Genomic DNA, 12,892 nt, shown 5'->3' with positions numbered 1-12,892 from the left:
GAAATCATATTCAACGAACCTGCATTCTCATTGCCTTTGAGATTCGTGCTACTGTCGTCAGCGTGACTTTGTTGCCTCAAGGGCGATAAAATGGCATTAACATTGAATCAGTTTGCTATCAGTTTGGAATTGAATGGGGGTTGCTGTGTATATGCAAAAAAAAAAATCACATTAACTACTTACATTCAGAGTCCAGCCAGAATCTTACAGATCTGAGAAAAAAAAAACCCATCACAAAGTTGCTTCAGGACAGCAGTTTAACTGCAAACTGACGTGATTGCAACATGTTGGCAATTTGTAAGCATTTATAAATTAAATTGCAGTTTGAAAAATTGAAAACATCAGACCGCCAGTGTCTGGGTAGAGATCTTCTCCCACAAGGCAACCTCTGTAACTGCCTTGCCACTGAAAGTGGTTACCCGGAAATTGAGGGTGTCGTACACTCAACCTCTGGGGAACCAGTTGGACACCACAACTACTTGTAATCAGTCTCCAACAGCAAATGCTATGCAATCCCTGGAATATGACCCATTTTTCCTGCTTGCACTGTCCCAGTGTCACTCTCATATGACTGAGCTATAAAGCTAAGCTGCACTTTCTCATTGAGTTGAAGTATTGTGTGCACTTTCTGCAAAATCTGAGTGATCTCTGGTCATATAAGTAACTATCTCTGTGAACCTTAGTGGCATGTACATAATGTAAAGTAGATGTTAGAACTGTCAGTGTAAAAGTATTAAAATGAAAATGTGACTAACAAGATGGGCTTATTGTGCCGGAAAACATGGGAGGGTAGAGTGTGCGAGTTTATGTTCCTCATATCAAGTGGTCTGCATTAAAACCTAAATAATAAACCAGTTTCCACCTTTCTCCAGTTTCCACATATCATCAAAATATCAGCATATGACAAGCCAATGAGCCTGAATGATGGGTCAAACACAGCTGCTGTCTCAGTGGCTTTGGATGATTGTCAATAAATTTCAATTAATTACAGATGGGCGTCAGCTTTGATCTCATATTCTTCAACAGGCGAAGTCATTTTGAATGCTCTCGAAAGCTGCAATGCAGGCACATGTGGATTCTGCATTGCCTGGCCCAAGCCATTGTGATAACCCGCCGAGTGGGCTCCTTGGTTCTTAATGTCATTTTTAATCGTCAATCACCTGTTATTCTCTGCCTTTATCCAAGCAGTACATATTTATGAACTCTGGTCCTTTTGTGTGAACATTTGCAACTGATTACGTGTGGTTTCACACTCCAGACTTGGATTCCAGATGTGCATCTATATAAGCAGAAAGTCAGTCTCTATTCCACTCCTAGAGTTTTAAGTAATTAAATAAAAATAGGTAGTTTATTAGCATCAAAATCCTAATCAGTTGCTGCAACAGGGTTCATTCTAATCATGAAGAAAAGTTTCTTTAATGAGTCCATCAATTTATGTCCATTCGTGTTCATTTCCCATCCAGACAGATTAATTCCGTGCCAAATACAAAGTCTCTCTTTTTTGACAGTTGGACCAATAAAAGGTTGAATGTTTTGATCAGACAGCCTCAAACAATCTTTTGCTTGGAGAAAAAAAAGAAGAAAAAAGGACTTACCATAATACTATTAATCATGTGAGGGTGTCAAGGTTCAGCTGGTGTCACGGTCAGCTTCAAAGAGCTTTCCTTATTAAGTTCTACTCATTCTGCATGGACTTCTGTGTAAAATCTTTGAAGATTTGTTCAGGTACAGGTGCCTGTTCTTGCTGTTCAAAATGACAGCTCAACTCTTTCGCCTGGCCATTAAAGTCAATGCAGAGAGCAATGTGGGCCAATTTTTGCATTTCTATTACAACTGCAGGGTGCTAAGAAATAAGCTCATTAGGGCTAATTACAGATATTCTGTCCTAAAGCTATCTCTCATTGTCAGCTCAGTTTCTGAAAGAGTTGTACAAAAGTTTCCTCGAAAAACAAATGAGATTAGCAAGCTCATGATAAGAGTGGAGACTCACAGTTAATCATACAGATCACCTAACTATATACTTGGAATGCTAAAGCTTTGCAGTCCCATTATGAATATTTTCAAAGCTGCATTGAGCATTCGGGGAAAATGAAATCCTTTACATATATAAAAGTTTAAATCAAACAATCACAACAAAAAGGTTGTTTATTAGTGATATATATGTGTATATATATGGAGGAAGGTGCTAGTTAGCTTAGAAACCTCTAGGATTAAATTAAGTTTAGGAAGAGGTTCCAGAAATCTGCAGAGCCTTGTTTTGAAACTCAGTTAACACTACTGGAATCTTATGTTAAAACACCTTACTACTAATAACATGCCTACTGTACTGGGGTGATCTTTTTTATTACTTACTGTGTACTGGGCTCATGGCAGAAATCACAGGTAAGGATAATCCAGTTTATTATAGGACTGTTTTTTGCTAGCCAAAATTAGCACATCGTGGTGAATTTTGGATATGGCTAGCTAACTAAGCTAGCTAGCATGACGATTGGTCAACTTTTTCACGGTGGGCGGCAAATGACATCTGTCGAAATACCAAACTCTAATTCGTCAGTCAGCTGTTGCAAGCATGACATTAACTATGGCCATTTTTCTTTCATACAGAGCTAGCCAGACTCTGTTTGTATGAACGAATTCTTGGAAATCAGATCAATGCTCAGCAAATATTTGTGCTGAAGTCAAAGGGTCTAAAATTAAATATCAATGTTTATGAAACCAAAAATATAAAATAATTAAAAAAAAACTATACACACCATCACATAACAGTGTATTAAAGAGTTCCATCCATTTTCCTCCACTTATCTAATCCAGGTTCGTGAGGACAAGGAGTACATCCTGGACAGGTCACCAGTCTGTCACAGAGCCAACATACAACTATTCACACCTATGGCCATTTTATGATCACCAATTATTGGTGGATTTGAACCAGGACCCTACAGCTGTAAAGTGATAATGCTGACCATTGTACCACCATGCTGACCTGAAGGTTTTTAATCTTTGGTTTTTGTACAGATTACAGAAATGAGATACAACAACATGTCAGATACGTGTTTAAAATGCTGGAGAATGTATTTTATTACCTTTTGCAGATAATTAAGCTCACTGTTTGATCTTTGTTTTTTATTTTACACTAACTGGTAGATGACTCCAACCAAAAAACGAATGTGTATTTCTTTTTTCTTTTTTTAGAAGGAAAAAGAAAATTGATTTATTATACATAAATTATATATGTAATTATATTAAAGACACATAGAGGGTGTGCAGTGTGGAAGATGAAATACATGGTAGCCTGGAGTTGCAGTATTTGTTTGGGGCTGGGCTCCCTCCTTACTCGGCAAAGGAGGATTAGACTTGTCGGCAGCGTGTGCACCGACTGAGCCGGCGCTTCTCTTCGCCACTACACACTCTAGCAATCAGGCAAGCTGCCAAACAAACAGATGAAGTCAACAGAGAGATGCTTCCTTGTGTCTTCTGAGATGTGACTGCAACAGATGCAATGCTGACACCAGCGCTTGACACACTGTGACAACCCACTGTGTCTACACAGCCAGCTCCACTTTGACTTATTTTGAAAAAAAAAAAAAAAAGGAGGCAGGGAGGGAGTGGGGAATGACACTGTGCACATGATCACACACAAGATAATGTTTGTCAGCAGCAACAGCAGTGTCACTATGTAAGAGAGACAAAGACTGACAACAGGGGTTGATTTCACGGTGCACTTACGTTGCATGTACAGTCTTCAAAAGATTACCATACGTCGAGGAGGGACCCTTCAAGTATAGGCTTTAATCTGTTTGTGTTTTATCCAGAAGCTGAACTGTGACCATTACACACTACCGAGGCCAAATTCATATTATTTAAATGAAAATTTAACTTTTTTCCCCCCTTTCAACTGTATCTCTACATTTGGCACCCAGTCAGGCAGGCTGAAAGCACTGCATGCTGGTTAATGGAGTTGTTGGCTTTGAGCAGCTCTAGAGGATGGAGTGAGGGAGTATCTGTATCCAGGTAATTACAGTCTAAGGGGGCACAGAGGTCCTCTGTGATTACACATCAGGCCTGTAATGGATTCAACACTTATAGACATAGAGAGAGGGAGGGAGCGAGACAGAGACACACATTCCTTACCTTCCTATCGTGAAGGCAAGGGACGGGCGGGTGAGAGCTGGCAAGGTGGGGCGGGGTAGGTAGGTATATCTGCAAGATGGATTACGTGGGGTTTGCCGAGTTCAACATTGACACAGATTCATCGTAAATCATTATGCTGGGGACCCTGAGTGATTTCTGCATTAGGAGCAGAAAATGGAGTTCATCCAGTCAATGAGGGAGGGCATATTTCACATCAATCACCTCCACACTCTCATGTTACCAAGGCTTAAATCTCACTTATATTGTTACCAATAGGGTTCAATGGCTATGATGGCAATCAGCAAGAATCTGCACTAACAATACCCTGCTGACTATAGAGAGGACACAGCACAGGACTCTGCTCCCATTTATGTGAAGAAAATTATATTTGAATTGAAATGGAGAAAGATAAAAGATAAAGTTGGAGCTAAAAAGGTTGTTGCGATTATTATTCTGTTGCATATTTACAGTTTTCAACTTTTGACACATGTTGTCCATCTTTGTGGTTGATTTACCACAGCTATTTTGTCTATTTTCTTTAGGTATGCAAATGGGAGTTTAATACTGAGGCTGACAGAGATCCAACCCACAATCTCATACAGGTACTTGGATAAAATAAAATATTGAATGGCAAGAACAACTGGAAAGCTTGACGACAGTGACTTGAAGGACAATCTGGCAACCGAATGAGCAATGGGAGGAATGACTTGCAATGTTTGCCACACAAAACATAGACAGGAAGTACTAAAACAAATTGGGAAACATGAAGGTAAGTAAGAAAGGCTGTGTGCCAGTACCTGTACAGAAAAAAAACACCATCCCATTACATCATAATTGAAAAGGCAGATGACAGAAAACACCACAGTGCCTTGCCAGGTTTGGTCACATTTTGAGTTATAAGCTACAGATGCTCCAAGAGGGTCAAATTTCAAGTAAAATGTCAATGGTGGAGTAGTTGGTACTCTTGCCTTACAGCAAGATGGTTCAAATCCACTAACCAGCTGGGGCTTTTCTGTGTGGAATTTTCATGTTCTCCCTGTCTGCATAGATCCTTTCTGGGTACTCTTGCTTCCTGCCACAATGGGGCTAGATTAATTGGGGGTTATAAATTGGTCATAGGTGCAGGTGACCTATATACTTTCTAGTTTTTCAACAATCCTGACTCTTCTTTTACCCAAATTTCTTTTCATGCGGTGCAAATGTTTTGAGTGGGTGGAAGGTCTTATCTTGGTGAAATATGCAAGGCCTGACCTTGAAAAAGATGTGATCTGGATGGGAGCTGTGAGGTAGTGTAGACCAAGTGGCAAGGAAGGTGATAAGTAGACAGCAACGGCATCAGTTTCTTTTAAGTGTACTTTATTTCTGGCATCTCCATCATACCATTTTAAAGCCTGGTAGGTAAAATCTCACTTGCTGTATACAGGACTTTACACACACTTGAACCTCATTAGTCTCTACTATTGAAAAATGGGTTAGACCAAACAATACGATTCTAAACAAAAACCCTATATAAACAGGAGGTACTGGGGCAGCCCCTCCCACACACCTGTTTTAGATATAGGACCTGAACAAATTGACAAACATGGTAAATATAACCAAAGCAACATAAGCAAACATAATTTATTAGAAATTTACCTGTGAACAGAAGAAAATTCAAATGACTTGTTGATTAGTGGTATTTGCTTTAAAAACATATGCATAGATGTAATGGATGTAACTAGTGCTACCACAAACCAACCCGGGATAGTATGTAAAGCAAAGTTAGTATTATGGCCAACTGTACAAAAAAAGATGAATTTAGATAAATTATCAATATGGTTAAGGGACAAGTGGTAACTGAGTTTAAGTGTAACCACTTTGTCACAGGATCATATGTTGGTCTAAAACCTGTATATACTTTCAAGCTTTAACTAACAAATCATTCATCTTTTTGTTTATGTTTTTCATAAAAACTTCAAATTTTGAATATATCATTGTACCCAGTCATGTTTGTAACATGTTAGCAGTTAAACTAATTGGCTGCAGAGTGTTCCTCCAGCTGTTTGTTTTTAGTGGCATTTACTTTTTTACCAACATTTTTGAGATATGTTACCACCATCAAACTCAAAATGACCCTATTAATTTATTTAAATTATCAATTTTCTCAGTTTAAACATATGATATGAATAAGATACAGATTTGTGAAATTTGGAAATCACTGGATTCTGTTTTTATTTCCAAACAAACCAAATTCATTTACAAAAATAAGGAAAATAAAACACAAACCAACAATAAGTGTCTCAATAACTGGGTCATCATGTCACAGCTTCAGCTTGCCTTGGCAATGATTCTCCAAGTCTCTGGAAGTCTGCTGCAGGAATGGAACACAATTCCTTCAAAATACATTCCCTCATCTGCTTTTCAGATGATGGTTTCAGAGAGCACTATCTGCACCGCTTGAGTGCAAAGACCTGAGAATTTGCCACCACTGTCATAGTGTTTAAACCATTCAGTGACATCTCACTCCCTTTGGATGGGAGTACTGTCATCCTGGAAGAAGAGACACTAATGAAAGCAATCTTGTGAGAACCAAAATGTTTTGACTTTTACTTGAATTTCTCATGACTCTATTACATATCGTTAGCTTCATAGCATAAGTGCCTAAGTCATTGACTTAGTCAAATGACTTAGGCAATTATGCTATGAAGCTAACGATATGCAAAAATATGTTCATTTTTTAAATAAAATTGTATATATTTTTTATTATGCCAACATATATATTTGAAAAAATATATATTTTACGTGATTACTCACTTTTTCCTAACTTTATTTTTGGGGACACATGTTCAGGGAGGGCCTTGTTCTCCTCTCCGCCGCCAAGAGTAGCAAAGGCAGAGAAGAGTGGCTTCTCTGGCTGTGGTGGCGCAGGAATGCGGATATGATGAAAATGTTTTAGACGCAGCTTTCCTCAGTAAACTACCGCCACTGAGCGTCGAGGGCGTCGCGAGGATTATTATTCATGTTTTTTTGCACGTCAACAACATCTGGACCGAGCAGAGACCCGGTTACACTGCCAACTATACTTACGGAAAAGTTTTTGGACTCGAAGCTACTCCTTCACCCAGTTTCCTTTCTCTTCCTAACGTCTCGGGAAACGAGTTGGAGGAAGCGAGGATGGGAATAAATCACTTCTGAAGCACCGGAGTTGTCATGTTTGAAAGGTAAATTGTCCTTCGTGTCGCCTTTTGCCGTAAATAACGCTTAGAACAATTAAAGCGTTTATATATATATATATATATATATATATATATATATACACCTATAGAAAATGGTGTGTATGTGAATAAATGAACGCCATGTGAAGTTTTGCAGTAAGTTTATGTTTAAAAAAAAAAAACGACAAAAAGGGAAATTTCGACTAAGACTTTCTGGAGCGCGACGTCACTTTTCTCGCTACGTGAATAAGTTAGCGACCTGCGCGTTTGTTTAAAACATTTTTTATTTGTGTCTTCAAGCCTGTGCTGATGATGAGGCGTTGGTTTTCACAGCATTGAAGGCTGAGGACAGGGAGAAACTACTTCTGCTGTTTTGTTTCCCCCCAAAAGACGACTGTCTCATGTCCAAGGAGACTGTCCTTCATCCGGATGGGCTGGCAGAGCCAGCGAAGGGCCCAGGGCAGGAGACAAGTCCCCTGCTGTCAGCCACACACGGTAAGAAAACACAGGATGGACCTAAAGTGAAAACCGATTGATTTAGAAACGTACAATTTCAGTTACATAAGTCAGGTGTATTTATCCTTGAGAGGGTTTGGGAGGATGAGAGAGGTGCTTTTGTAAGATCTAATTAGCTTTTTGTCAGAATATGTTGGCTCTGTACTGGTTCAGATCCACCAATCACATTTAAAATGAACCTTTTACCCACATTCAAGCCAAGCTTACCCACTTAAAACATCCAATCCAAAGGAAAAAAAAAAAGGGAAAAAAAACTCCTATATAACACCAGCCTCTGGTGTACATGTTTATGGAGGGGTTTTTTTTTTTCAATCCTAGCTGCCAGCATACCAGTAATGAAAGTGAGCTCTAAATATAGTGTCATACTCAGTCAGAAACTCACGCTAAAAAGCAAATCCTAAAGACAAGCCAGTGGGTGTGTGCTACAGATGATTGGCATATCAGGATTTTTCAGTCTGCTCTGGACAATCACAGACTTGCTTTCTACATTATATTCATGTGACTTTTGGTGTGCATCAGTATCTCTGCTCCAGCTTTAAGCTCGATAGTGTTTGTGGGTTTTTTTTTTGTTTTTTCCCCCCCAATAAAGTCTGCAGAAACGCCCTAGTGACTATTAACAGCAACCACAGCCAATTATAGTTTTTAATTAACTTTCTAGTTGCCCCTAAGATTATCACATGTAAAATAAGCTTACCCCCCCACACCCCCTTTTCATTTTTCTTCAAACAAGCAATGAACCATTAACCATCCTATTTATACCAAGCATCATTATGGCACTGTCAGAAAATAGCAAAGTAGGACAAAGTAAGCAATCACTGGGGCTGTTGGGTTGTGAATGGATTTTTTTTTTTTTTTTTTTTTGCTGGACCTTCAAAGGCACTTGGAGTTAGGACTAGATTTCCCCTCCCCGGGGACTGCTGATGTACAGAGAATGGAGCAATTTATTTCTAACTGTGATCACTAAATACTGCGATGCATCACACAGAACTGCTGCTAACGTCACCGCTGCTACCATACATTAGCCCCCCCGAGCTGAGATATGTGCCATATCTGTCTGGGCAGAGTTTCTGGCCCGCACTCATCTGTTACGCTGCCCCATCCATCACTTGCTTACAAACACAGGGTGTTGTATGGGAGTATGGGAGCAAGGCTTCTGTAAATGTGATTCTTTTTTTTTAGGTTTGTTGACTCAATCTTCACCGAGCTGAAGGCTCGAGCTCCACGACGGCACTGAAAAACTTTCAGTTTTAAGGGGAAAAAATCCCCCAAAACTATGGCCTATGAGTAGGCATCTGGCTCCAAACCAGTGAATAAAGTCATTGTGGAAGGTTTATTTACCGAACAAAGCAGCAGTGTGCAGTGAGCGAAGCCTGAGCGAGCCTTGAAGTCAAGAGGCCAGAAGAAACGGGTTAGGCAGATGAGTGAAGCTGTCTCTCGTGCATTTGCGCATCTATCAGGCTGTAAGATTTTTTTTCTCTTCTTCTTCTTCTTTTTGCCAACATACTTTTTCCAATTTAGATGAATGCAGCCTTTTATGGCAGTTAAAAAGCTTGGCAGGTAGAGCACGCCCGGGAGCAAAAGGAGAGAAAATGAGATCCAGAGCTCTGGCAAGGCCTTTACCTGAACCGCCCCTCAATGTTGTGCAGTTTGCCAGTGGCCTGTTTTTTCTGGCAAAAACATGCTGAGCGGCCTCCGCACCTCTGGATCATCCAGCTGTCCCTGATATTCTGTCCTCCGTGGCCAACTCTACACTTAAAGTTTACATCTGTTTTTTTTATTTTGTTTTATTTTATTTTAAAGGAATGAACAGCTGAGTCCTTAATAGCATGAAATTAAACTAAGCGACCCCGTCTTGTCGGTCACCATGCAGCACAGTACTTAGTTTGCGCAACTCTCCATGTGGCGGGTTTTTCTTCATCAGCTCTGTTTGACGTTAAATTCTTGTGACCCTAGATGCTCGTGACAATGAATCATCAGGGAGAACATCATCTCCCAGGAAACCAGCCGCCGAAGGACCGAGTCACGTGATGGAGGAGAAGCCTAATTATTGCGAGCCTGTAAGAAGTAAGTTTTAACGACCTGGGAAAAGCTGTGGGCGGGCAGCGGGGCATTTTGCTGTTATTTTTAATGATAAACAACAATGCACCGTTTAATTGTAGAGAGTGGAAATAACAAACACGTTCTGCCTGCAACAGTCACAACGGTTCTGTTTACCATTTATTTAACATTAAAGCGGCTGTAATCTCGTCCTTTTTTCTATCATCACAACCGCTATATGGATAGTTGTTGTTATGGCAGTTGCACAGTGTGTGAGGCAGGGGTCAGTTGGCCAACTAAAATATTAGCTTCAGTGTTTCCAATTAAAGTAATGTCAAGATAGCACCAAGCTCTCTTGGTAAGCGTGGTAACATGCAGGCGCTCTTATTCTGCCATAATGACCAAGACTTGGCTCATTTCGTCATTTTTTACTTCTCCTTCCAAACCCTCAGCGCTGTGTTTTGGAAGTGGGGAAATCCTGTTTGTGGTTCTGGCACTAGCTGTCTTTACACTCTGATTGAATGTTAGCCACAGTGTTTTTTAGCCTGCACCAATCATTCACCTATTGAAGAAGACTTGTGCCAGCAGCTAGAGGCACTTTTCTGTTGAAGAAATGTTCACCAGGATTACATGAGTATATTGTTCCTCCCTGCGATCCATCATACCATTAGCAGGTGTTTTAGATTTTCAAAAGATGTCTTTTTTTCTGGATGGTTCTAATTTTTTATTTATTTTTTCCTTTGGGGAAACTTTGTGTGCCTGTATTGTAACTCTGAGTTAATCACATTGTTTTATGCAAATGCAGTGCACGGTGAGGTTTTACAAAACAATTATTTGACATTGAACTTCTTGAGTCTAATTAAACCAAGATGCACTTTAGTTCAGCAATTTGAATTGATATTGAAATATGGATTGCAGGTCACAAAATGAAACGGGCTAAAAGCTTTGTGTGCCTTCGTGTGTGTTTCATTGTTCCTAAGAAGAGTGAGATGTGTCAACATAGGCTAATAGCACCTGATTGCTTCCATCCATGTAAGTGCCTAGCAATAATAAGGATTGTTTTTTTTTTTCTTCATTTGACACAGTTCTTGACAACAGTTCCTTTGTTTCTTGGTTGTTAACTTTTCCAGGGTGCCTTTTCCTGCCTTTTCTGGTATTAAGCTTAATGACTTGCCAGTGGCTTGTTTACTGAAGTAGCATGGAAAAGAGATAATAATAAAAAAGAAAATTCTGTCAAGAGGTCTCTCTAGCTTGGCAGGTGTGCGGAGTATTGCACTTTTAGAGGGAGGCATGCTCTGCTTTCATCTCAGCAGATAAGCCCCTGTGACAACAGTTTTGCGTTGTAATTGATGTCGCTCCCCTTAACATCCACACCGATTCTTTTTTTCTGCTACACACACACACACACACACACACACACACACACACACACACACACACACACACACATACATAAACACACAGAGGCTGGTAAAGAAGTTTTCCTGTTTTTCATTTGAAAGATCAAAGCCTGATTATAGTATTTATAATACAATAAAAACACTTAGTTTGTCTAGTTTGAATAGTTTGTCTTCAACTCTGTCCTGCAATAGAATACTTTGAGAATATTCCAGAGATTTCCCAATGAAACAGGAAATTCTAAACACCTAGATGTTGCTAAAATATTGAAAAGTGACAATTATAAGTAGGAATGTTAGTTCTTGTAGAGAACCGGTCCCAAGTACTTCAATTCCTTGGAATTGTTAGTGTGCTTGTCCGTCGAGCCCACTTATTGGTTCCATTTGCACTTGCACCACAATCAGCTGATTTCAGTTTGTGTGCCAGAGGAGAAAAATAATAGCACAGTCTACAGCCTGGATATGTACATTACCTTTATTTATTTTTTATTGCACAACAGTACGAGAGCGTAACGGTAAAATGCAAACTGCATCCAGAACAGAAACAACTTCAGGTCTTTGCAAGCCCCTGCACAGACGGTATGCTAACAAGCTAGCAAAGGAAATCATACTTTCTGATAAACAGGATAATTCAATTTTAAGATAAGATAAGATAACCTTTATTAGTCCCACACGTGGGAAATTTGTTTTGTCACAGCAGGAAGTGGATAGTGCAAAAGTTATGAGGCAAAAATTAGAATACAATAAGAATAAATACAGTACACAACTGTACAGAATAGAATAAAATAAAATAAAATACTATATACAGTAGAATAAAATAAATATACAATAAGATAAAAATAGAATACAAATACAAATACTATATACAACTGAGTAAAAATACAACGATGACAGAAAGGATTATTGCACTTAGTATTATTGCATATGTATGGATGTTTTATGAGAGTTTATTTACTGTCTGACATTCTCTGACAAAGTTGGATGCACTTCAAAGAAGTGTCTCACAGTGGCTAACACTAATAAAAGCAGCAGCTTGGCATCAGAAAAGTTCAGGATATCCTCAACAGCTCGCCTCAGTATCACTGTTACTAGTCAGAAATGAGCGCCATTAGGTTAGTTAGACAAAGTTTTGCATCCGTTTTACAAAGTTTTACATTTGGGGTAACTCAAGTAAAACTGTAACATATCTCAAAATATTAAACTGACTTTGTCTTCTTCTTCTTCTTCTTCTTCTAATAATGTATATTAACACAAAAAAAAATTAATTTTGGCTATACCCTTATTCATAAGGGGCTGCCAGAGCTGGTAGCTGTGCATACTTGATTTGGCAGACTCAAGCGCTGGATGCATCTCCCAAGGAATATCTGTCTTCTTATGGGACCAAACTGGGGGTCTTTCACTGTTTAAGCGACCGCATGAACCATTCCACCATGGTTTCAGAAAGTACAATAATTTATTTTTATTTTTTTTAAAGTACAATAAAACCATAAAATCAAACATGATATATAGGCATCAGTGTAGGGGATAAAATCACTTCCCAATTAATTTGTCTGATTTCTAAAAGCTTCTACAAATTGTTGAGTTTTCTAATTTCAGTAGTAACATTGAGCCTTTCAAAGA

General features: G+C 39.1%; 1 protein-coding gene across 3 annotated transcripts in view; it reads left to right on the top strand.

Annotated features, from left to right (window-relative positions):
• mdfic (MyoD family inhibitor domain containing) overlaps positions 1–12,892 on the top strand; it is a 53,446-nt gene that overhangs the window by 21,863 nt on the left and 18,691 nt on the right. The window contains exons 2-5 of one of the 3 annotated variants that reach the window (XM_085386600.1): positions 4,671–4,897; positions 6,958–7,328; positions 7,713–7,817; positions 9,792–9,902. In XM_085386600.1, coding sequence (XP_085242726.1) covers positions 7,724–7,817; positions 9,792–9,902 — 205 coding nt within the window. In that variant the 5' untranslated portion in view covers positions 4,671–4,897; positions 6,958–7,328; positions 7,713–7,723. Of the gene's footprint in view, positions 1–4,670; positions 4,898–6,957; positions 7,329–7,622; positions 7,818–9,791; positions 9,903–12,892 lie in introns of all 3 variants that reach the window. The other 2 variants (XM_085386599.1, XM_085386598.1) reach the window with 2 other exon arrangements.

This window comes from Rhamphochromis longiceps, linkage group LG17 (genome assembly GCF_057381845.1).
Source record: "Rhamphochromis longiceps isolate RC_006_pf linkage group LG17, R_longiceps_female_GT1.1, whole genome shotgun sequence".
NCBI classification, from domain to species: domain Eukaryota; kingdom Metazoa; phylum Chordata; class Actinopteri; order Cichliformes; family Cichlidae; genus Rhamphochromis; species Rhamphochromis longiceps.
Note: the sequence above shows the minus strand (reverse complement) of the source record. Positions and strands in the feature narration are given on the sequence as shown.